Consider the following 26,845-nt stretch of genomic DNA (forward strand, 5'->3'; position numbering starts at 1 on the left):
CTGTGGAGACGTTATCTATCCAGCCATGTCCCTGTGGAGACGTTATCTAGCTAGCTATGTCCCTGTGGAGACGTTATCTAGCGAGCTTTGTCCCTGTGGAGACGTTATCTAGCTAGCTATGTCCCTGTGGAGACGTTATCTATCCAGCTATGTCCCTGTGGAGCCGTTATCTATCCAGCCATGTCCCTGTGGAGACGTTATCTATCCAGCCATGTCCCTGTGGAGACGTTATCTATCCAGCCATGTCCCTGTGGAGACGTTATCTATCCAGCCATGTCCCTGTGGAGACGTTATCTATCCAGCCATGTCCCTGTGGAGACGTTATCTATCCAGCCATGTCCCTGTGGAGATGTTATCTATCCAGCCATGTCCCTGTGGAGACGTTATCTAGCTAGCTTTGTCCCTGTGGAGACGTTATCTAGCTAGCTATGTCCCTGTGGAGACGTTATCTAGCTAGCTATGTCCATGTGGAGACGTTATCCAGCTAGCTATGTCCCTGTGGAGACGTTATCTATCCAGCTAGCTATGTCCCTGTGGAGACGTTATCTAGCTAGCTATGTCCCTGTGGAGACGTTATCTAGCTAGCTATGTCCCTGTGGAGACATTATCTAGCTAGCTATGTCCCTGTGGAGACGTTATCTAGCTAGCTATGTCCCTGTGGAGACGTTATCTAGCTAGCTATGTCCCTGTGGAGACGTTATCTAGCTAGCTATGTCCCTGTGGAGACGTTATCTAGCTAGCTATGTCCCTGTGGAGACGTTATCTAGCTAGCTATGTCCCTGTGGAGACGTTATCTAGCTAGCTATGTCCCTGTGGAGACGTTATCTAGCTAGCTATGTCCCTGTGGAGACGTTATCCAGCTAGCTTTGTCCCTGTGGAGACGTTATCTATCCAGCTTTGTCCCTGTGGAGACGTTATCTATCCAGCTATTTGTCCCTGTGGAGACGTTATCCAGCTAGCTATGTCCCTGTGGAGACGTTATCTAGCTAGCTATGTCCCTGTGGAGACGTTATCTATCCAGCTATGTCCCTGTGGAGATGTTATCTATCCAGCCTTGTCCCTGTGGAGACGTTATCTATCCAGCTTTGTCCCCGTGGAGACGTTATCTATCCAGCTTTGTCCCTGTGGAGACGTTATCTATCCAGCTATGTCCCTGTGGAGACGTTATCTATCCAGCTATGTCCCTGTGGAGACGTTATCTAGCTAGCTATGTCCCTGTGGAGACGTTATCTATCCAGCTAGCTATGTCCCTGTGGAGACGTTATCTATCCAGCTAGCTATGTCCCTGTGGAGACGTTATCTATCCAGCTAGCTATGTCCCTGTGGAGACGTTATCTATCCAGCTAGCTATGTCCCTGTGGAGATGTTATCTATCTAGCTAGCCATGTCCCTGTGGAGACGTTATCTATCCAGCTAGCTATGTCCCTGTGGAGACGTTATCTATCCAGCTATGTCCCTGTGGAGACGTTATCCAGCTAGTTCTGTCCTTTGTTAATTTGCTCGCTGAAAGGTAGGGCCTGCTGTTTTTTTTCTCCCTTTGAAGCCAGGGGGATTGTTTTTGTTAGCACACCACAAGTTCCTTCCCGGGTCCGGCCTCTATTTGGAGCCATGCCTCGCAGTTGTGTGATTCGCTAAAATTAAATGATGTCCAAGACTTTACTCGGTTAGGTCACTCCTATAGAATTGTATTGTCACTCCCACTAAGGCCAAATATGAATGGTTATATTCCAGGCATATTTATGTGTTCAATAGCCTGGAAGCAAGGTTAATCAATCAATCAAGCAAATGTATTTATAAAGCCCTTCTTACATTAGCTGATGTCACAAAGTGCTGTACAGATACCCAGCCTAAAACCCCAAACAGCAGGCAATGCAGGTGTAGAAGCACAGTGGCTAGGAAAAACTCCCTAGAAAGACCAGAACCTAGGAAGAAACCTATAGAGATTATAACAGAACATGGCCAAGATGTTCAAATGTTCATAGGTGGCCAGCAGGGTCAAATAATAATAATCACAGTGGTTGTCGAGGATACAACAGGTCAGCACCTCAGGAGTTTTTTTATTTTTTATTTCACCTTTATTTAACCAGGTAGGCAAGTTGAGAACACATTTATTTAACCAGGTAGGCAAGTTGAGAACACCTTTATTTAACCAGGTAGGCAAGTTGAGAACACCTTTATTTAACCAGGTAGGCTAGTTGAGAACACCTTTATTTAACCAGGTAGGCTAGTTGAGAACACCTTTATTTAACCAGGTAGGCTAGTTGAGAACACCTTTATTTAACCAGGTAGGCTAGTTGAGAACACCTTTATTTAACCAGGTAGGCTAGTTGAGAACACCTTTATTTAACCAGGTAGGCTAGTTGAGAACACCTTTATTTAACCAGGTAGGCTAGTTGAGAACACCTTTATTTAACCAGGTAGGCTAGTTGAGAACAAGTTCTCATTTGCAACTGCGACTTGGCCAAGATAAAGCAAAGCAGTGTGACACAAACAACAACACAGAGTTACACATGGAATAAACAAAACATACAGTCAATAATACAGTAGAACAAAATCAAACAAAAAGTCTATATACAGTGAGTGTAAATGAGGTAAGATAAGGAAATAAATAGGCCATGGTGGCGACATAATTACAAAATAGCAATTAAACATTGGAATGGTAGATTGGCAGAGGATGAATGTGCAGGTTGAGATGCTGGGGAGCAAAATAAATAAATAAATACCAGTATGGGGATGAGGTAGGTAGATGGGCTGTTTACAGATGGGCTATGTGCAGTGATCTGTAAGCTGCTCTGACAGCAGGCGCTTAAAGCTAGTGAGGGAGATGTGAGTCTCCAGCTTCAGAGATTTATGCAATTTGTCCCAGTCATGGGCAGCAGAGAACTGGAAGGAAAGACGACCAAAGGAGGAATTGGCTTTGGGGTGGCTAGTGAGATGTAGCACGCATGAGTGAGTGCTGCTATGGTGACCAGTGAGCTGAGATAAGGCAAGGCTTTACCTAGCAGCGACTTGTAGATAACCTGTAGCCAAGTGGGTTTGGCGACGAATATGAAGCGAGGGCCTGCCAATGAGAGCGTACAGGTCGCAATGGTGGGTAGTGTATGGGGCTTTGGTGACAAAACGGATGGCACTGTGATAGACTGCATCCAAGTAGAGTAGAGTGTTGGAGGCTATTTTATAGATGACATCACTGAAGTCGAGGATCGGTAGGATGGTCAGTTTTACGAGGGTATGTTTGGCAGCATGAGTGAAGGATGCTTTGTTGCGATATAGGAAGCCTATTCTAGATTTAATTTTGGATTGAAGATGCTTAATGTGAGTCTGGAAGGAGAGTTTACAGTCTGACCAGACACCTAGGTATTTGTAGTTGTCCACGTATTCTAAGTCAGAGCCGTCCAGAGTAGTGATGCTGGACGGGCGAGCAGGTGCAGGCAGTGATAGCATGCTTTTAGTTTTACTTGCGTTTAAGAGCAGTTGGAGGCCACGGAAGGAGAGTTGTATGGCATTGAAGCTCGTCTGGAGGTTAGTTAACACAGTGTCCAAGGAGGGGCCAGAAGTATACAGAATGGTGTCGTCGGCGTAGAGGTGGATCAGAGAATCACCAGTAGCAAGAACAACATCATTGATGTATACAGAAAAGAGAGTCGGCCCGCGGTCAGAGGTCCGGACAACAGGCCCTCCGATCTGACACACTGAACTCTATCAGAGAAGTAGTTGGTAAACCAGGCAAGGCAATCATTAGAGAAACCAAGGCTGTCGAGTTTGCCAATAAGAATGTTGTGATTGACAGTCGAAAGCCTTGGCCAGGTCGATGAATACGGCTGCCAGTAATGTCTCTTATCAATGGCGGTTATGATGTCGTTTAGAACCTTGAGCGTGGCTGAGGTGCACCCTCAATTAATGTCAGTTGGCTTTTCATAGCCGATCATTCAGAGTATCTCTACCGCTCCTGCTGTCTCTAGAGAGTTGAAAACAGCAGGTCTGGGACAGGTAGCACGTCCGGTGAACAGGTCAGGATTAGAGAGAGAGAGAGAGAGAGAGAGAGAGAACTTGCATTCACACGACAAGACAAGAGAAATACTCCTGTCAACAGACTGACCCTAGCCCCCCGACACATGAACATTTGCAGCATAAATACTGGAGGCAGAAGGGGTCGGGAGACACTGTTGCCCCATCCGATGATACCCCCAAGGCTAAACAGGAAGGATATAACCCCACCCACTTTACCAAAGCACAGCCCCCACACCACTGGAGGGATATCTTCAACCACCAACTTACCATCCCGAGACAAGGCAGAGTATAGCCCACAAAGATCTCCGCCACGGCACAACCCAAGGGGGGGCGCCAGCCTTGTTAGGCACCATGTGCCTCCAGGGAGGAGGGGGGGACTGCTGTGTGTTGTTTTGTATGAACTCTAAAGATGCTATACTTCCATGAAAACACCTAAGGGTTTCTTTCCTGTTGGAGAGTACACTGGCCTCAGGGGCAAGACTGTGCTATAGGTTGTAAATAAAGAACCGGTTGTGAATAAGCTTAATTATAAGATGGCTGTGCAGATGGCCATTTAGATGGCTGTATAAATGGCTGTTTACTTGGATGTAAAGATGGCTGTGCAGATGGTTGTTTAATTGGCTGTATAGATGTTGTTTACTTGTCTGTATAGATGTTGTTTACTTGGCTGTATAGATGGCCATTTAGATGGCTGTTTACTTGGATGTAAAGATGGCTGTGCAGATGGTTGTTTACTTGGCTGTATAGATGTTGTTTACTTGGCTATATAGAGGGCCATTTAGATGGCTGTGTAGATGGTTGTTTAATTGGCTGTATAGATGTTGTTTACTTGGCTGTATAGATGGCCATTTAGATGGCTGTATAAATGGCTGTTTACTTGGATGTAAAGATGGCTGTGTAGATGGTTGTTTAATTGGCTGTATAGATGTTGTTTACTTGTCTGTATAGATGTTGTTTACTTGGCTGTATAGATGGCCATTTAGATGGCTGTATAAATGACTGTTTACTTGGATGTAAAGATGGCTGTGCAGATGGTTGTTTACTTGGCTGTATAGATGGCTGTATAGATGTTGTTTACTTGTCTGTATAGATGTTGTTTACTTGTCTGTATAGATGGCCATTTAGATGGCTGTATAAATGGCTGTTTACTTGGATGTAAAGATGGCTGTGTAGATGGTTGTTTAATTGGCTGTATAGATGTTGTTTACTTGTCTGTATAGATGTTGTTTACTTGGCTGTATAGATGGCCATTTAGATGGCTGTATAAATGGCTGTTTACTTGGATGTAAAGATGGCTGTGTAGATGGTTGTTTACTTGGCTGTATAGATGGCCATTTAGATGGTTGTGTAGATAGTTGTTTACTTGTCTGTATAGATGTTGTTTACTTGTCTGTATAGATGTTGTTTACTTGGCTGTATAGATGGCCATTTAGATGGCTGTATAAATGGCTGTTTACTTGGATGTAAAGATGGCTATGTAGATGGTTGTTTACTTGGCTGTATAGATGGCCATTTAGATGGTTGTGTAGATAGTTGTTTACTTGTCTGTATAGATGTTGTTTACTTGTCTGTATAGATGTTGTTTACTTGGCTGTATAGATGTTGTTTACTTGGCTGTATAGATGGCCATTTAGATGGCTGTGTAGATAGTTGTTTACTTGTCTGTATAGATGTTGTTTACTTGTCTATATAGAGGGCCATTTAGATGGCTGTATAGATGTTGTTTACTTGTCTATATAGAGGGCCATTTAGATGGCTGTGTAGATGGTTGTTTAATTGGCTGTATAGATGGACATTTAGATGGTTGTTTACTTGTCTGTATAGATGTTGTTTACTTGGCTGTATAGATGTTGTTTACTTGGCTGTATAGATGGCCATTTAGATGGCTGTGTAGATAGTTGTTTACTTGTCTGTATAGATTTAGTTTACTTGTCTATATAGAGGGCCATTTAGATGGTTGTGTAGATAGTTGTTTACTTGTCTGTATAGATTTTGTTTACTTGTCTATATAGAGGGCCATTTAGATGGCTGTGTAGATGGTTGTTTAATTGGCTGTATAGATGGACATTTAGATGGTTGTTTACTTGTCTGTATAGATGTTGTTTACTTGTCTATATAGAGGGCCATTTAGATGGTTGTATAGATGTTGTTTACTTGTCTATATAGAGGGCCATTTAGATGGCTGTGTAGATGGTTGTTTAATTGGCTGTATAGATGGACATTTAGATGGTTGTTTACTTGTCTGTATAGATGTTGTTTACTTGGCTGTATAGATGTTGTTTACTTGGCTGTATAGATGGCCATTTAGATGGCTGTGTAGATAGTTGTTTACTTGTCTGTATATATTTTGTTTACTTGTCTATATAGAGGGCCATTTAGATGGTTGTAATATATAATAATAATAATAATATAATAATATGTAGATAGTTGTGTAGATAGTTGTTTACTTGTCTGTATAGATTTTGTTTACTTGTCTATATAGAGGGCCATTTAGATGGCTGTGTAGATGGTTGTTTAATTGGCTGTATAGATGGACATTTAGATGGTTGTTTACTTGTCTGTATAGATGTTGTTTACTTGGCTGTATAGATGTTGTTTACTTGGCTGTATAGATGGCCATTTAGATGGCTGTGTAGATAGTTGTTTACTTGTCTGTATATATTTTGTTTACTTGTCTATATAGAGGGCCATTTAGATGGTTGTAATATATAATCATAATAATAATATAATAATATGTAGATAGTTGTGTAGATAGTTGTTTACTTGTCTGTATAGATTTTGTTTACTTGTCTATATAGAGGGCCATTTAGATGGCTGTGTAGATGGTTGTTTAATTGGCTGTATAGATGGACATTTAGATGGTTGTTTACTTGTCTGTATAGATGTTGTTTACTTGTCTATATAGAGGGCCATTTAGATGGCTGTATAGATGTTGTTTACTTGTCTATATAGAGGGCCATTTAGATGGCTGTGTAGATGGTTGTTTAATTGGCTGTATAGATGGACATTTAGATGGTTGTTTACTTGTCTGTATAGATGTTGTTTACTTGGCTGTATAGATGTTGTTTACTTGGCTGTATAGATGGCCATTTAGATGGCTGTGTAGATAGTTGTTTACTTGTCTGTATAGATTTTGTTTACTTGTCTATATAGAGGGCCATTTAGATGGTTGTGTAGATAGTTGTTTACTTGTCTGTATAGATTTTGTTTACTTGTCTATATCGAGGGCCATTTAGATGGCTGTGTAGATGGTTGTTTAATTGACTGTATAGATGGACATTTAGATGGTTGTTTACTTGTCTGTATAGATGTTGTTTACTTGTCTATATAGAGGGCCATTTAGATGGCTGTGTAGATGGTTGTTTAATTGGCTGTATAGATGGACATTTAGATGGTTGTTTACTTGGCTGTGTTGGTTCCACTTTTCTGGGCTCTTATTTACAGTAATTTCCGGACTATAAGCCGCTACTTTATTCCCACACTTTGGTTTATACAATGACACGGCTAATTTATGGATTTTTCCCGCTTTCACAAGATTCATGCCGCCAAAAAACTGAGCACCGTCACATAATGTGACGTAAATCGAGCGCGCTCAAACTTCCCATCATTCTGATTACGGTAGTAATTTTGTCACCCTCATCATGGCAAAGACACGGAGAAATGCATATGATGCAGCTTTCAAGTTGAAGGCGATAAATCTGGCTGTTGGAAAAGGAAATAGAGCTGCTGCATGGGAGCTTGGCCTTAATGAGTCGATGGAAACAGCAGCGTGAGGAACTGACTCAGTGCAGAAAGACAACAAAAGCTTTCAGAGGGAAGAAAAGCAGATGGCCTAAAGTATTTGCAGCCACTCGACATCAGTGTAAATCGTGCATTTAAGGTGGCGGTCCTTGTTCAGTGGGAGGCTTGGATGACAAGTGGGGAGAAATCCTTCACTAAAACGGGCCGCATGCGAAGAGCAACTTATGATCAAGTCTGCCAGTGGGTCCTGACAGCGTGGAGCATTGTCAAAAAATCCACTATCATCAACGGGTTTCGAAAGGCTGGACTGCTGCGTGTTGAAGGGGCAGCATGAGCTCAGCGGGGTATTTGCCTCCGGATGAAAGTGACGAGAGCGACAATGAAAACGATCCAACATCGGATGAAGCAATTCTGAGGCTATTCAACTCCGACACCGAAGGAGATGACTTCAGTGGTTTCAGTGCACAGGAGGAGGAAGATGGTGACCAATGACTTTCTTGGTAGGTTACTGTTTTAATTTTTGTTACAAGCCGTGTTTCGTTAAAGCCTATATTTTTTAATAATTCAGTGGGTGCGGTTTATATTCAGGTGCGCTTAATAGTCCAGCAATTACGGTACTTAACAAATAAGGAACACTCAAATTGTGCACTTGTAAATCATAACAATTTGAATCAAAATACAACTGTAAACAGAAGTAAAACATCACACATACAACTGATGTCTCTCCTGAGTTCTGCAAAATAGGTAAAGTCCAAGTTGCTTTTAATGTGCTTGCAGTCAACCCCTAGTGATGTAACTGCCTACATCAACACCTTCTCCTCATTAGACCAAGCCCATGCATATACAGTTATACAAACCTGCAGGAGAGAGCAATAGTTCCAGAGTTTTCTAAGGGCTCAGCAGTAATTTTCCACTCCCTAAGTTACTTTATAGTGGTATGTCTGACTAGTCTCGTATCTCTTTCACTCGCCTGCAGGGTTCTGTGTCTATGAATCTCTTTTAGCCTTGAGGCGTTTTCTCACAGACACCCTGTTTTGACTGCATATTGCTCATCTCTAGTCCAGGACCCTATAAATGTAGTGGGGGAGGGTCTTATAGCCCTTCCCATTCAATTGGGGCATTTAGATGGCTGTATAGATGGTTGTTTACTTGTCTGTATAGATGGTTGTTTACTTGTCTGTATAGATGGTTGTTTACTTGTCTGTATAGATGGCCATTTAGATGGCTGTATAGATGGTTATTTACTTGGCTGTATAGATGGTTGTTTACTTGGCTGTATAGATGGTTGTTTACTTGTCTGTATAGATGGTTGTTTACTTGTCTGTATAGATGGCTGTTTACTTGTCTGTATAGATGGCTGTTTACTTGTCTGTATCGATGGCCATTTAGATGTCTGTGTAGATGGCTGTTTTGTTGTCTGTCTCCCTGCTTTGTCAATAACTCTCCCATCGCAGCGATATCATCAACTTCCACTTTCCCGCCATTCAGTACTGGGTCTGAAGCATCAGGTCTGTCATGGTCAGAACCAGCTCTCTGTCTCTCCCTGTGTTGTTCACACCTGTCCGTCTCTGTAGGGTACGTCAGGACCAGACCCTACCACAGTCTACCTGGACATGAGAGCTCTGAGACATGAAAGGTATGATTCCACTGACCTCACCTTTACCTCACTATATTATATAGGTATTTATGTCCAGGACTATATTATATAGGTCTTTATGTCCGGGACTATATTATATAGGTCTTTATGTCCGGGACTATATTATATAGGTCTTTATGTCCAGGACTATATTATATAGGTCTTTATGTCCGGGACTATATTATATAGGTCTTTATGTCCAGGACTATATTATATAGGTCTTTATGTCCGGGACTATATTATATAGGTCTTTATGTCCAGGACTATATTATATAGGTCTTTATGTCCGGGACTATATTATATAGGTCTTTATGTCCAGGACTATATTATATAGGTCTTTATGTCCAGGACTATATTATATAGGTCTTTATATATTATATAGTCTTTATGTCCAGGACTATATTATATAGACTATATTATATAGGTCTTTATTCCGGGATGTCCTTTATGGGACTATATTATATAGGTCTTTATGTCCGGGACTATATTATATAGGTCTTTATGTCCGGGACTATATTATATAGGTCTTTACTATATTATATAGGTCTTTATGTCCGGGACTATATTATATAGGTCTTTATGTCCGGGACTATATTATATAGGTCTTTATGTCCGGGACTATATTATATAGGTCTTTATGTCCGGGACTATATTATATAGGTCTTTATGTCCGGGACTATATTATATAGGTCTTTATGTCCGGGACTATATTATATAGGTCTTTATGTCCGGGACTATATGATATAGGTCTTTATGTCCGGGACTATATGATATAGGTCTTTATGTCCGGGACTATATGATATAGGTCTTTATGTCCGGGACTATATGATATAGGTCTTTATGTCCAGGACTATATGATATAGGTCTTTATGTCCGGGACTATATTATATAGGTCTTTATGTCCGGGACTATATGATATAGGTCTTTATGTCCGGGACTATATGATATAGGTCTTTATGTCCGGGACTATATTATATAGGTCTTTATGTCCGGGAAGGCCTTAAGACCTGAATTACAAAAACAAATCCGTTGATTGGCTAATGTTGTGTTATGTAATCTGATGTGTTATTGGTTGACTAATAACAGTTATTGTGTGTGTGATATCACCAGGGTTCGTATGGTAGAGAGAGGCTCTCCACACAGTCTGTCTCTCATGGAGTCTGGCAAGGTAAGACACCTACCTCATGGATAGATTCTTATATTATACTGGACTGCACTGTGTTATCTGATTGTTGTGTCAACCAGATTCTACCTGGGATGAAGGTTACCGTAGTAACAATGTGATGTGTTACCCAGATCCTACCTGGGGTGAGGGTTACCGTAGTAACAATGATGTGTTACCCAGATCCTACCTGGAGTGAGGGTTACCGTAGTAACAATGTGATGTGTTACCCAGATCCTACCTGGGGTGAGGGTTACCGTAGTAACAGTGTGTTGTATTAAGCATTTCCTACCTGGTGTGAGGGTTACCGTAGTAACAGTGTGTTGTATTAAGCATATCCTACCTGGTGTGAGGGTTACCGTAGTAACAATGTGTTGTGTTAACCAGATCCTGCCTGGGGTGAAGGTTAGGGTTACCGTAGTAACACTGTGTTGTGTTAACCAGATCCTGCCTGGGGTGAAGGTTAGGGTTACCGTAGTAACAATGTGTTGTGTTAACCAGATCCTTCCTGGGGTGAAGGTTAGGGTTACCGTAGTAACAATGTGTTGTGTTAACCAGATCCTGCCTGGGGTGAAGGTTAGGGTTACCGTAGTAACAATGTGTTGTGTTAACCAGATCCTTCCTGGGGTGAAGGTTAGGGTTACCGTAGTAACAATGTGTTGTGTTAACCAGATCCTGCCTGGCGTGAAGGTTAGGGTTACCGTAGTAACAATGTGTTGTGTTAACCAGATCCTGCCTGGCGTGAAGGTTAGGGTTACCGTAGTAACAATGTGTTCTGTTAATCAGATCCTTCCTGGCGTGAAGGTTAGGGTTACCGTAGTAACAATGTGTTCTGTTAATCAGATCCTTCCTGGGGTGAAGGTGGTTATCGCCAACACAGAGACCAAAGGACCTCTAGGAGACTCCCACCTGGGAGAGGTGAGACAAATTCTACAGGTCATATTACATGGCTATATGTTCTCTATCTGTCCTACTATGAGGCAGATGATCATTACTATATGACTATGTATGGCACTGGAGGATAGCTATAGTATACAATATCAGTCAAAATTTTGGACACCTACTCATATTTTCATTATTCTGAAGATTTTCTACATTGTAGAATAATAGTGAAGGCATCAAAACTATCAAATGACACATATCATGTAGTAACCAAAAAAGTGTTGAACAAATCTAAATTTATTTGAGGTTCTTCAAAGTAGCCACCCTTTGCCTTGATGACAGCTTTGCACACTCTTGGCATTCTCTCAACCAGCTTCATGAGGTAATCATCTGGAATGTATTTCAATTAACATGTGTGCCTTGTTAAAAGTTAAATAGTGGAATTTCTTTCCTTAATGCTTTTGAGCCAATCAGCTGTGTTGTAACATGGGTTAGGGTTAGGATGGTATCCAGAAGATAGTCCTATTTGGTAAAAGTCCATATTATGGCAAGAACACCTCGATTAAGCAAAGAGAAATGACAGTCCATCATTACTTTAAGACATGAAGATTTAAGACATTACTTTAAGACACTTTAAGACATATATATATATATATATATATATATATATATATATATATATATATATATATATATAAATACCTGGTTAAATAAAGGGTTATATATGTAAATACCTGGTTAAATAAAGGGTTAGGGTTATATATATATAAATACCTGGTTAAATAAAGGGTTAGGGTTATATATATATAAATACCTGGTTAAATAAAGGGTTATATATATAAATACCTGTTTAATAAAGGGTTAGGTTTATATATATAAATACCTGGTTAAATAAAGGGTTATATATATAAATACCTGGTTAGTTAAAGGGTTATATATATATAAATACCTGGTTAAATAAAGGGTTAGGGTTAAAAAAAAAAAAAAAAAAAAAAAAAAAATATATATATATAAATACCTGGTTAAATAAAGGGTTATATATATAAATACCTGGTTAGTTAAAGGGTTATATATATATAAATACCTGGTTAAATAAAGGGTTAGGGTTATATATATAAATACCTGGTTAAGTAAAAGGGTTATGGTTATATATATATAAATACCTGGTTAAATAAAGGGTTATATATAAATACCTGGTTAAATAAAGGGTTAGGGTTATATATATAAATACCTGGTTAAATAAAGGGTTAGGGTTATATATATAAATACCTGGTTAAATAAAGGGTTAGGGTTATATATATAAATACCTGGTTAAATAAAGGGTTAGGGTTATATATAATATATAAATACCTGGTTAAATAAAGGGTTATATATATAAATACCTGGTTAAATAAAGGGTTATATATAGAAATACCTGGTTAAATAAAGGGTTAGGGTTATATATATATAAATACCTTGTTAAATGAAGGGTTAAGGTTATATATATAAATACCTGGTTAAATAAAGGGTTAGGGTTATATATATATAAATACCTGGTTAAATAAAGGGTTAGGGTTATATATATATAAATACCTGGTTAAATAAAGGGTTAGGGTTATATATATAAATACCTGGTTAAATAAAGGGTTATGGTTATATCTATATAAATACCTGGTTAAATAAAGGGTTATATATATAATATATTAATACCTGGTTAAATAAAGGGTTATATATATAAATACCTGGTTAAATGAAGGGTTAGTGTTATATATATAAATACCTGGTTAAATAAAGTGTTAGGGTTATATATATAAATACCTGGTTAAATAAAGGGTTATATATATAAATACCTGGTTAAATAAAGGGTTATATATATAAATACCTGGTTAAATAAAGGGTTATATATATATAAATACCTGGTTAAATAAAGGGTTATATATATATAAATACCTGGTTAAATAAAGGGTTATATATATATAAATACCTGGTTAAATAAAGGGTTATATATATATAAATAACTGGTTAAATAAAGGGTTATATATATATAAATAACTGGTTAAATAAAGGGTTAGGGTTATATATATATAAATACCTGGTTAAATAAAGGGTTATATATATATAAATAACTGGTTAAATAAAGGGTTATATATATATAAATACCTGGTTAAATAAAGGGTTATATATATATAAATAACTGGTTAAATAAAGGGTTATATATATAAATACCTGGTTAAGTAAAGGTGTAATAAAAATGCTGCAGGGAGGCATGAGGACTACAGTAGTGTCCAGGGCAATAAATTGCAATGTCCGTACTGTGAGATGTCTAAGACAGTGCTACAGGAAGACAGGACGGACAGCTGTTCATCCTCGCAGTGGCAGACCACGTGTAATAACACCTGCACAGTATCGGTTCATCCGAACATCACACCTGCAGGACAGGTACAGGATGGCAACAACTGCCCGAGTTACACCAGGAACGCACAATCCCTCCATCAGTGCTCAGGCTGTCCTCTATAGGCTGAGAGAGGCTGGACTGAGTGCTTGTAGGCCTGTTGTAAAGGTAGGTTCTCCCTCACCAGACATCACCGGCAACAACGTCGCCTATGGGCACAAACCCACCGTTGCTGGACCAGACAGGACTGGCAAAAAGTGTTCTTCACTGACGAGTTGCGGTTTTGTCTCACCAGGGGTGATGGTCGGATTTGCGTTTATCATCGAAGGAATGAGCGTTACACTGAGGCCTGTACTCTGGAGCGGGATCGATTTGGAGGTGGAGGGTCCGTCATGGTCTGGGGCGGTGTGTCACAGCATCATCATCGGACTGAGCTTGTTGTCATTTCAGGCCATCTCAACGCTGTGCGTTACAGGGAAGACATCCTCCTCCCTCATGTGGTACCCTTCCTGTAGGCTCATCTTGACATGACCCTTCAGCAAGACAATGCCTCCAGCCATACTGCTCATTCTGTGTGGGATTTCCTGCAGGACAGGAATGTCAGTGTTCTGCCATGGCCAGCAAAGAACCCGGACCACAATCCCATTGAGCACGTCTGGGACCTGTTGGATCGGAGGGTGAGGGCAAGGGCTATTCCCCCCAGAAATGTCTGGGTACTTGCAGGTGCCTTGGTGGAAGAGTGGGGTAACATCTCACAGCAAGAAACGGAAAATCTGGTGCAGGCCATGAGATGCACTGCAGTACTTAATAATGCAGCTGGTGTTAATTTTGATTTTGACTCCCCCTTTATTCAAGGACACATTCAATTTATATTAGTCACATGTCTGTGAAACTTATTCAGTTTGTCTCAGTTGTTGAATCTTGTTCTGATCGTACAAATATTTACACATGTTCAGTTTGCTGAAAATAAACGCAGTTGACAGTGAGAGGACGTTTATTTTTTTGCTGGGTTTATATATATATAATCTTCCCCTGTCTCTCTGCTAACACCTCTCCATCTTATTGTATCAGGTGTGGGTGAGCAGCCCCCACAATGCAACAGGTTACTACACTGTGTATGGAGAGGATGCTCTGCATGCGGACCACTTCAACACCAAGCTGAGCTTTGGAGACACGCAGACGGTCTGGGCCAGAACAGGATACCTGGGTTTCCTACGACGCACTGAGCTCACCGACGCCAGCGGAGGTTAGAGTCCAGACATCAGATCAATCAAATCACATTATATTTGTCACATGCTTCGTAAGCAAGTGTAGACTAACAGTGAAATGCTTACTTATGTCTCCTTTTCCATCAATGCGATATTAAAGATAAAGATACTAAATGTAATTTTAAAAAATAGAACTAGTGACAGGAGGAATATAGTGACTAGGCAACGAGATAGATAATAGACAGTAGCAGCAATGTGCTGTAAGTAGGGGTAAAGGATAGATAATAGACAGTAGCAGCAATGTGCTGTAGGTAGGGGTAAAGGATAGATAATAGACAGTAATAGCAGTATACTCTAGGTAGGGTTAAAGGATAGGTAATAGACAGTAACAGCAGTATACTGTAGGTAGGGGTAAAGGGACTAGACAACAGGATAGATAATAGACAGTAATAGCAGTATACTGTAGGTAGGGGTAAAGGATAGATAATAGACAGTAACAGCAGTATACTGTAGGTAGGGGTAAAGGATAGATAATAGACAGTAACAGCAGTATACTGTAGGTAGGGGTAAAGGATAGATAATAGACAGTAACAGCAGTATACTGTAGGTAGGGGTAAAGGATAGATAATAGACAGTAACAGCAGTATACTGTAGGTAGGGGTAAAGGGACTAGACAACAGGATAGATAATAGACAGTAATAGCAGTATACTGTAGGTAGGGGTAAAGGATAGATAATAGACAGTAACAGCAGTATACTCTAGGTAGGGGTCAAGGATAGATAATAGACAGTAACAACAGTATACTCTAGGTAGGGTTAAAGGATAGATAATAGACAGTAACAGCAGTATACTGTAGGTAGGATAGATAATAGACAGTAACAGCAGTATACTGTAGGTAGGGGTAAAGGATAGATAATAGACAGTAACAGCAGTATACTGTAGGTAGGATAGATAATAGACAGTAACAGCAATATACTGTAGGTAGGATAGATAATAGACAGTAACAGCAGTATACTGTAGGTAGGGGTAAAGGATAGATAATAGACAGTAACAGCAATATACTGTAGGTAGGGGTAAAGGATAGATAATAGACAGTAACAGCAGTATACTGTAGGTAGGATATATAATAGACAGTAACAGCAGTATACTGTAGGTAGGATAGATAATAGACAGTAACAGCAGTATACTGTAGGTAGGGGTAAAGGATAGATAATAGACAGTAACAGCAGTATACTGTAGGTAGGGGTAAAGGATAGATAATAGACAGTAACAGCAGTATACTCTAGGTAGGGGTAAAGGATAGATAATAGACAGTAACAGCAGTATACTGTAGGTAGGGTTAAAGGATAGATAATAGACAGTAACAGCAGTATACTGTAGGTAGGGGTAAAGGATAGATAATAGATAGTAACAGCAGTATACTGTAGGTAGGGGTAAAGGATAGATAATAGACAGTAACAGCAGTATACTGTAGGTAGGGGTAAAGGATAGATAATAGACAGTAACAGCAGTATACTGTAGGTAGGGGTAAAGGATAGATAATAGACAGTAACAGCAGTATACTGTAGGTAGGGGTAAAGGATAGATAATAGACAGTAACAGCAGTATACTGTAGGTAGGGGTAAAGGGACTAGACAACAGGATAGATAATAGACAGTAATAGCAGTATACTGTAGGTAGGGGTAAAGGATAGATAATAGACAGTAACAGCAGTATACTCTAGGTAGGGTTAAAGGATAGATAATAGACAGTAACAGCAGTATACTCTAGGTAGGGTTAAAGGATAGATAATAGACAGTAACAGCAGTATACTGTAGGTAGGATAGATAATAGACAGTAACAGCAGTATACTGTAGGTAGGATAGATAATAGACAGTAACAGCAGTATACTGTAGGTAGGGGTAAAGGATAGATAATAGACAGTAACAGCAGTATACTGTAGGTAGGGGTAAAGGATAGATAATAGACAGTAACAGCAGTATACTGTAGGTAGGGGTAAAGGATAGATAATAGACAGTAACAGCAGTATACTGTAGGTAGGGGTAAAGGATAGATAATAGACAGTAACAGCAGTATACTGTAGGTAGGGGTAAAGGATAGATAATAGACAGTAACAGCAGTATACTGTAGGTAGGGGTAAAGGATAGATAATAGACAGTAACAGCAGTATACTGTAGGTAGGGGTAAAGGATAGATAATAGACAGTAACAGCAGTATACTGTAGGTAGGGGTAAAGGATAGATAATAGACAGTAACAGCAGTATACTGTAGGTAGGGGTAAAGGATAGATAATAGACAGTAACAGCAGTATACTGTAGGTAGGATAGATAATAGACAGTAACAGCAATATACTGTAGGTAGGATAGATAATAGACAGTAACAGCAATATACTGTAGGTAGGGGTAAAGGATAGATAATAGACAGTAACAGCAGTATACTGTAGGTAGGATAGATAATAGACAGTAACAGCAGTATACTGTAGGTAGGATAGATAATAGACAGTAACAGCAGTATACTGTAGGTAGGGGTAAAGGATAGATAATAGACAGTAACAGCAGTATACTGTAGGTAGGGGTAAAGGATAGATAATAGACAGTAACAGCAGTATACTGTAGGTAGGGGTAAAGGATAGATAATAGACAGTAACAGCAGTATACTCTAGGTAGGGTTAAAGGATAGATAATAGACAGTAACAGCAGTATACTCTAGGTAGGGTTAAAGGATAGATAATAGACAGTAACAGCAGTATACTGTAGGTAGGGGTAAAGGATAGATAATAGACAGTAACAGCATTATACTGTAGGTAGGGGTAAAGGATAGATAATAGACAGTAACAGCAGTATACTGTAGGTAGGGGTAAAGGATAGATAATAGACAGTAACAGCAGTATACTCTAGGTAGGGGTAAAGGATAGATAATAGACAGTAACAGCAGTATACTGTAGGTAGGGTAAAGGATAGACAATAGACAGTAACAGCAGTATACTGTAGGTAGGGTTAAAGGATAGATAATAGACAGTAACAGCAGTATACTGTAGGTAGGGGTAAAGGATAGATAATAGACAGTAACAGCAGTATACTGTAGGTAGGGTTAAAGGATAGATAATAGACAGTAACAGCAGTATACTGTAGGTAGGGGTAAAGGGACTAGACAACAGGATAGATAATAGACAGTAACAGCAGTATACTGTAGGTAGGGGTAAAGGATAGATAATAGACATGGAGTCCAGTGTGTGGCCATGGAGTCCAGTGTGTGGCCATGGAGTCCAGTGTGTGGCCATGGAGTCCAGTGTGTGGCCATGGAGTCCAGTGTGTGGCCATGGAGTCTAGTGTGTGGCCATGGAGTCTAGTGTGTGGCCATGGAGTCTAGTGTGTGGCCATGGAGTCTAGTGTGTGGCCATGGAGTCTAGTGTGTGGCCATGGAGTCTAGTGTGTGGCCATGGAGTCTAGTGTGTGGCCATGGAGTCTAGTGTGTGGCCATGGAGTCTAGTGTGTGGCCATGGAGTCTAGTGTGTGGCCATGGAGTCTAGTGTGTGGCCATGGAGTCTAGTGTGTGGAGTCCCATGGAGTCTAGTGTGTGGCCATGGAGTCTAGTGTGTGGCCATGGAGTCTAGTGTGTGGAGTCCATGGAGTCTAGTGTGTGGCCATGGAGTCTAGTGTGTGGCCATGGAGTCTAGTGTGTGGCCAGTGTGTGTGGCCATGGAGTCTAGTGTGTGGCCATGGAGTCTAGTGTGTGGCCAGTCTAGTGTGTGGCCATGGAGTCTAGTGTGTGGCCATGGAGTCCAGTGTGTGGCCATGGAGTCCAGTGTGTGGCCATGGAGTCCAGAGTGTGGCCATGGAGTCCAGAGTGTGGCCATGGAGTCCAGAGTGTGGCCATGGAGTCCAGAGTGTGGCCATGGAGTCCAGAGTGTGGCCATGGAGTCCAGAGTGTGGCCATGGAGTCCAGAGTGTGGCCATGGAGTCCAGAGTGTGGCCATGGAGTCCAGAGTGTGGCCATGGAGTCCAGAGTGTGGCCATGGAGTCCAGAGTGTGGCCATGGAGTCCAGAGTGTGGCCATGGAGTCCAGAGTGTGGCCATGGAGTCCAGAGTGTGGCCATGGAGTCCAGAGTGTGGCCATGGAGTCCAGAGTGTGGCCATGGAGTCCAGTGTGTGGCCATGGAGTCCAGTGCAAGATAGTTAGTTCAAAAAAGTTAGTGTTCAGTGCAGGTAGTCTAGGTTAGCCATTTGATAAGCTATTTAGCCGTCTTCTTCAGCAGTTTTATGGCTTGCGCTAGAGAAGGTTGTTCAGGGTCCAGTCGGTTCCAGATTTGGTGCATCTTTACGGCTTGCCCTGCGGTAGCAGAGAGAACAGTCTATGACTTGGGTGTCTGGAGTCTTTGACAATGGGCCTTCCACTCACACCGCCTGGTATAGAGATCCTGGGTGGCAGGGAGCTCTGCCCAGTGATGTACAGGCCATAGACAATAGCCTCTTTAGCGCCGTCGCGGTACGGTGCCTTGCAGTTGCCTTACCAAGTGGTGATGCCACAAGTAAGGTCGGAACGATACCAGTTTTGCAATATTTTCTTCCATGGCAAAATTTAAAACATGAAGCAAGTTATTATTATTTTTTCTTTTTTTTGCCCACACTATAGACGGCAAAATATATATATGCCATTTAGCAGACGCTTTTATCCAAAGCGACTTAGTCATGTGTGCATACATTCTACGTATGGGTGGTCCCGGGGATCGAACCCACTACCCTGGCGTTACAAGCGCCATGCTCTACCAACTGAGCTACAGAGGACCACTGTCCTCTAATACAGGACTAGTAAAGGCCCAGAGTTACAGACTGCTATATCAGTCCTCTAATACAGGACTAGTAAAGGCCCAGAGTTACAGACTGCTATATCAGTCCTCTAATACAGGACTAGTAAAGGCCCAGAGTTACAGACTGCTATATCAGGCCCAGAGTTACAGACTGCTATATCAGTCCTCTAATACAGGACTAGTAAAGGCCCAGAGTTACAGACTGCTATATCAGTCCACTAATACAGGACTAGTAAAGGCCCAGAGTTACAGACTGCTATATCAGTCCTCTAATACAGGACTAGTAAAGGCCCAGAGTTACAGACTGCTATATCAGGCCCAGAGTTACAGACTGCTATATCAGTCCACTAATACAGGACTATTAAAAAGGCCCAGAGTTACAGACTGCTATATCAGTCCACTAATACAGGACTAGTAAAGGCCCAGAGTTACAGACTGCTATATCAGTCCTCTAATACAGGACTAGTAAAGGCCCAGTGTTACAGACTGCTATATCAGTCCACTAATACAGGACTAGTTAAGGCCCAGAGTTACAGACTGCTATATCAGTCCTCTAATACAGGACTAGTTAAGGCCTAGAGTTACAGACTGCTATATCAGTCCTCTAATACAGGACTAGTTAAGGTCTGTTAATACAGGACTAGTAAAGGCCCAGTGTTACAGACTGCTATATCAGTCCACTAATACAGGACTAGTTAAGGCCCAGAGTTACAGACTGCTATATCAGTCCTCTAATACAGGACTAGTTAAGGCCTAGAGTTACAGACTGCTATATCAGTCCTCTAATACAGGACTAGTTAAGGTCTGTTAATACAGGACTAGTAAAGGCCCAGAGTTACAGACTGCTATATCAGTCCTCTAATACAGGACTAGTAAAGGTCTGTTAATACAGGACTAGTAAAGGCCCAGAGTTACAGACTGCTATATCAGTCCTCTAATACAGGACTAGTAAAGGCCCAGAGTTACAGACTGCTATATCAGTCCTCTAATACAGGACTAGTAAAGGCCCAGAGTTACAGACTGCTATATCAGTCCTCTAATACAGGACTAGTAAAGGCCCAGAGTTACAGACTGCTATATCAGTCCTCTAATACAGGACTAGTAAAGGCCCAGAGTTACAGACTGCTATATCAGTCCTCTAATACAGGACTAGTAAAGGCCCAGAGTTACAGACTGCTATATCAGTCCTCTAATACAGGACTAGTAAAGGCCCAGAGTTACAGACTGCTATATCAGTCCTCTAATACAGGACTAGTAAAGGCCCAGAGTTACAGACTGCTATATCAGTCCTCTAATACAGGACTAGTAAAGGCCCAGAGTTACAGACTGCTATATCAGTCCACTAATACAGGACTAGTTAAGGCCCAGAGTTACAGACTGCTATATCAGTCCTCTAATACAGGACTAGTAAAGGCCCAGAGTTACAGACTGCTATATCAGTCCTCTAATACAGGACTAGTAAAGGTCTGTTAATACAGGACTAGTAAAGGCCCAGAGTTACAGACTGCTATATCAGTCCACTAATACAGGACTAGTAAAGGTCTGTTAATACAGGACTAGTAAAGGCCCAGAGTTACAGACTGCTATATCAGTCCACTAATACAGGACTAGTTAAGGCCCAGAGTTACAGACTGCTATATCAGTCCACTAATACAGGACTAGTAAAGGTCTGTTAATACAGGACTAGTAAAGGCCCAGAGTTACAGACTGCTATATCAGTCCACTAATACAGGACTAGTAAAGGTCTGTTAATACAGGACTAGTAAAGGCCCAGAGTTACAGACTGCTATATCAGTCCACTAATACAGGACTAGTTAAGGCCCAGAGTTACAGACTGCTATATCAGTCCACTAATACAGGACTAGTAAAGGTCTGTTAATACAGGACTAGTAAAGGCCCAGAGTTACAGACTGCTATATCAGTCCACTAATACAGGACTAGTTAAGGCCCAGAGTTACAGACTGCTATATCAGTCCTCTAATACAGGACTAGTAAAGGCCTAGAGTTACAGACTGCTATATCAGTCCACTAATACAGGACTAGTAAAGGCCCAGAGTTACAGACTGCTATATCAGTCCACTAATACAGGACTAGTTAAGGCCCAGAGTTACAGACTGCTATATCAGTCCTCTAATACAGGACTAGTAAGGGCCTAGAGTTACAGACTGCTATATCAGTCCACTAATACAGGACTAGTAAAGGCCCAGAGTTACAGACTGCTATATCAGTCCTCTAATACAGGACTAGTAAAGGCCCAGAGTTACAGACTGCTATATCAGTCCTCTAATACAGGACTAGTAAAGGCCCAGAGTTACAGACTGCTATATCAGTCCTCTAATACAGGACTAGTAAAGGCCCAGAGTTACAGACTGCTATATCAGTCCTCTAATACAGGACTAGTAAAGGCCCAGAGTTACAGACTGCTATATCAGGCCCAGAGTTACAGACTGCTATATCAGTCCACTAATACAGGACTAGTAAAGGCCCAGTGTTACAGACTGCTATATCAGTCCACTAATACAGGACTAGTAAAGGCCCAGAGTTACAGACTGCTATATCAGTCCTCTAATACAGGACTAGTAAAGGCCCAGAGTTACAGACTGCTATATCAGTCCTCTAATACAGGACTAGTAAAGGCCCAGAGTTACAGACTGCGATATCAGTCCTCTAATACAGGACTAGTAAAGGTCTGTTAATACAGAACTAGTAAAGGTCTGGTAATACAGGACTAGTAAAGGTCTGTTAATACAGAACTAGTAAAGGCCCAGAGTTACAGACTGCTATATCAGTCCTCTAATACAGGACTAGTAAAGGTCTGTTAATACAGGACTAGTAAAGGCCCAGAGTTACAGACTGCTATATCAGTCCACTAATACAGGACTAGTAAAGGCCCAGAGTTACAGACTGCTATATCAGTCCTCTAATACAGGACTAGTAAAGGCCCAGAGTTACAGACTGCTATATCAGTCCACTAATACAGGACTAGTAAAGGCCCAGTGTTACAGACTGCTATATCAGTCCACTAATACAGGACTAGTAAAGGCCCAGAGTTACAGACTGCTATATCAGTCCTCTAATACAGGACTAGTAAAGGCCCAGAGTTACAGACTGCTATATCAGTCCTCTAATACAGGACTAGTAAAGGCCCAGAGTTACAGACTGCTATATCAGTCCACTAATACAGGACTAGTAAAGGCCCAGAGTTACAGACTGCTATATCAGTCCTCTAATACAGGACTAGTAAAGGCCCAGAGTTACAGACTGCTATATCAGTCCTCTAATACAGGACTAGTAAAGGTCTGTTAATACAGGACTAGTAAAGGCCCAGTGTTACAGACTGCTATATCAGTCCACTAATACAGGACTAGTAAAGGCCCAGTGTTACAGACTGCTATATCAGTCCACTAATACAGGACTAGTAAAGGTCTGTTAATACAGAACTAGTAAAGGTCTGTTAATACAGGACTAGTAAATTCCCAGTGTTACAGACTGCTATATCAGTCCACTAATACAGGACTAGTAAAGGTCTGTTAATACAGGACTAGTAAAGGCCCAGAGTTACAGACTGCTATATCAGTCCACTAATACAGGACTAGTAAAGGTCTGTTAATACAGGACTAGTAAAGGCCCAGAGTTACAGACTGCTATATCAGTCCACTAATACAGGACTAGTAAAGGCCCAGAGTTACAGACTGCTATATCAGTCCACTAATACAGGACTAGTAAGGGCCCAGAGTTACAGACTGCTATATCAGTCCACTAATACAGGACTAGTAAAGGTCTGTTAATACAGGACTAGTAAAGGCCCAGAGTTACTGACTGCTATATCAGTCCACTAATACAGGACTAGTAAAGGCCCAGAGTTACAGACTGCTATATCAGTCCTCTAATACAGGACTAGTAAAGGTCTGTTAATACAGGACTAGTAAAGGTCTGTTAATACAGGACTAGTAATACAGGACTAGTAAAGGTCTGTTAATACAGGACTAGTAAAGGTCTGTTAATACAGGACTAGTAAAGGCCCAGAGTTACAGACTGCTATATCAGTCCACTAATACAGGACTAGTAAAGGCCCAGAGTTACAGACTGCTATATCAGTCCTCTAATACAGGACTAGTAAGGGCCCAGAGTTACAGACTGCTATATCAGTCCACTAATACAGGACTAGTAAAGGCCCAGAGTTACAGACTGCTATATCAGTCCTCTAATACAGGACTAGTAAAGGCCCAGAGTTACAGACTGCTATATCAGGCCCAGAGTTACAGACTGCTATATCAGTCCACTAATACAGGACTAGTAAAGGCCCAGAGTTACAGACTGCTATATCAGTCCTCTAATACAGGACTAGTAAAGGTCTGTTAATACAGGACTAGTAAAGGCCTAGAGTTACAGACTGCTATATCAGTCCACTAATACAGGACTAGTAAAGGCCCAGAGTTACAGACTGCTATATCAGTCCTCTAATACAGGACTAGTAAAGGCCCAGAGTTACAGACTGCTATATCAGTCCACTAATACAGGACTAGTAAAGGCCCAGAGTTACAGACTGCTATATCAGTCCACTAATACAGGACTAGTAAAGGTCTGTTAATACAGGACTAGTAAAGGCCCAGAGTTACAGACTGCTATATCAGTCCACTAATACAGGACTAGTAAAGGCCCAGAGTTACAGACTGCGATATCAGTCCTCTAATACAGGACTAGTAAAGGCCCAGAGTTACAGACTGCTATATCAGTCCACTAATACAGGACTAGTAAAGGCCCAGAGTTACAGACTGCTATATCAGTCCACTAATACAGGACTAGTAAAGGCCCAGAGTTACAGACTGCTATATCAGTCCTCTAATACAGGACTAGTAAAGGCCCAGAGTTACAGACTGCTATATCAGTCCTCTAATACAGGACTAGTAAAGGCCCACAGTTACAGACTGCTATATCAGTCCACTAATACAGGACTAGTTAAGGCCCAGAGTTACAGACTGCTATATCAGTCCTCTAATACAGGACTAGTAAAGGCCCAGAGTTACAGACTGCTATATCAGTCCACTAATACAGGACTAGTTAAGGCCCAGAGTTACAGACTGCTATATCAGTCCACTAATACAGGACTAGTAAAGGCCCAGAGTTACAGACTGCTATATCAGTCCACTAATACAGGACTAGTAAAGGTCTGTTAATACAGGACTAGTAAAGGCCCAGAGTTACAGACTGCTATATCAGTCCACTAATACAGGACTAGTTAAGGCCCAGAGTTACAGACTGCTATATCAGTCCACTAATACAGGACTAGTTAAGGCCCAGAGTTACAGACTGCTATATCAGTCCACTAATACAGGACTAGTTAAGGCCCAGAGTTACAGACTGCTATATCAGTCCACTAATACAGGACTAGTTAAGGCCCAGAGTTACAGACTGCTATATCAGTCCACTAATACAGGACTAGTTAAGGCCCAGAGTTACAGACTGCTATATCAGTCCTCTAATACAGGACTAGTAAAGGCCCAGAGTTACAGACTGCTATATCAGGCCCAGAGTTACAGACTGCTATATCAGTCCACTAATACAGGACTAGTTAAGGCCCAGAGTTACAGACTGCTATATCAGTCCTCTAATACAGGACTAGTAAAGGCCCAGAGTTACAGACTGCTATATCAGTCCACTAATACAGGACTAGTAAAGGCCCAGAGTTACAGACTGCTATATCAGTCCACTAATACAGGACTAGTAAAGGCCCAGAGTTACAGACTGCTATATCAGTCCTCTAATACAGGACTAGTAAAGGCCCAGAGTTACAGACTGCTATATCAGTCCTCTAATACAGGACTAGTAAAGGCCCAGAGTTACAGACTGCTATATCAGTCCACTAATACAGGACTAGTAAAGGCCCAGTGTTACAGACTGCTATATCAGTCCACTAATACAGGACTAGTTAAGGCCCAGAGTTACAGACTGCTATATCAGGCCCAGAGTTACAGACTGCTATATCAGGCCCAGAGTTACAGACTGCTATATCAGTCCTCTAATACAGGACTAGTAAAGGCCCAGAGTTACAGACTGCTATATCAGTCCTCTAATACAGGACTAGTAAAGGCCCAGAGTTACAGACTGCTATATCAGTCCTCTAATACAGGACTAGTAAAGGCCCAGAGTTACAGACTGCTATATCAGGCCCAGAGTTACAGACTGCTATATCAGTCCTCTAATACAGGACTAGTAAAGGTCTGTTAATACAGAACTAGTAAAGGTCTGTTAATACAGAACTAGTAAAGGTCTGTTAATACAGGACTAGTAAATTCCCAGAGTTACAGACTGCTATATCAGTCCTCTAATACAGGACTAGTAAAGGCCCAGAGTTACAGACTGCTATATCAGTCCTCTAATACAGGACTAGTAAAGGCCCAGAGTTACAGACTGCTATATCAGGCCCAGAGTTACAGACTGCTATATCAGTCCTCTAATACAGGACTAGTAAAGGTCTGTTAATACAGAACTAGTAAAGGTCTGTTAATACAGGACTAGTAAATTCCCAGAGTTACAGACTGCTATATCAGTCCACTAATACAGGACTAGTAAAGGCCCAGTGTTACAGACTGCTATATCAGTCCACTAATACAGGACTAGTAAAGGCCCAGAGTTACAGACTGCTATATCAGGCCCAGAGTTACAGACTGCTATATCAGTCCTCTAATACAGGACTAGTAAAGGTCTGTTAATACAGAACTAGTAAAGGTCTGTTAATACAGGACTAGTAAATTCCCAGAGTTACAGACTGCTATATCAGTCCACTAATACAGGACTAGTAAAGGCCCAGTGTTACAGACTGCTATATCAGTCCTCTAATACAGGACTAGTAAAGGCCCAGAGTTACAGACTGCTATATCAGTCCTCTAATACAGGACTAGTAAAGGCCCAGTGTTACAGACTGCTATATCAGTCCACTAATACAGGACTAGTTAAGGCCCAGAGTTACAGACTGCTATATCAGTCCTCTAATACAGGACTAGTAAAGGCCCAGAGTTACAGACTG

At 41.2% G+C, this 26,845-nt stretch overlaps 1 protein-coding gene across 5 annotated transcripts in view; it reads left to right on the plus strand.

Moving 5' to 3' along the window:
• dip2a (disco-interacting protein 2 homolog A) overlaps positions 1-26,845 on the plus strand; it is a 279,281-nt gene that overhangs the window by 238,803 nt on the left and 13,633 nt on the right. For all 5 annotated transcript variants that reach the window (XM_046351249.1, XM_046351336.1, XM_046351426.1 and 2 more), the window contains 4 exons: positions 9,327-9,388; positions 10,499-10,556; positions 11,394-11,468; positions 14,875-15,049. In XM_046351249.1, the coding sequence (XP_046207205.1) occupies positions 9,327-9,388; positions 10,499-10,556; positions 11,394-11,468; positions 14,875-15,049 (370 nt within the window). The remainder of the gene's footprint in view (positions 1-9,326; positions 9,389-10,498; positions 10,557-11,393; positions 11,469-14,874; positions 15,050-26,845) is intronic.

The sequence above is a fragment of the Oncorhynchus gorbuscha genome, linkage group LG01 (genome assembly GCF_021184085.1).
Source record: "Oncorhynchus gorbuscha isolate QuinsamMale2020 ecotype Even-year linkage group LG01, OgorEven_v1.0, whole genome shotgun sequence".
NCBI classification, from domain to species: Eukaryota; Metazoa; Chordata; class Actinopteri; order Salmoniformes; family Salmonidae; genus Oncorhynchus; species Oncorhynchus gorbuscha.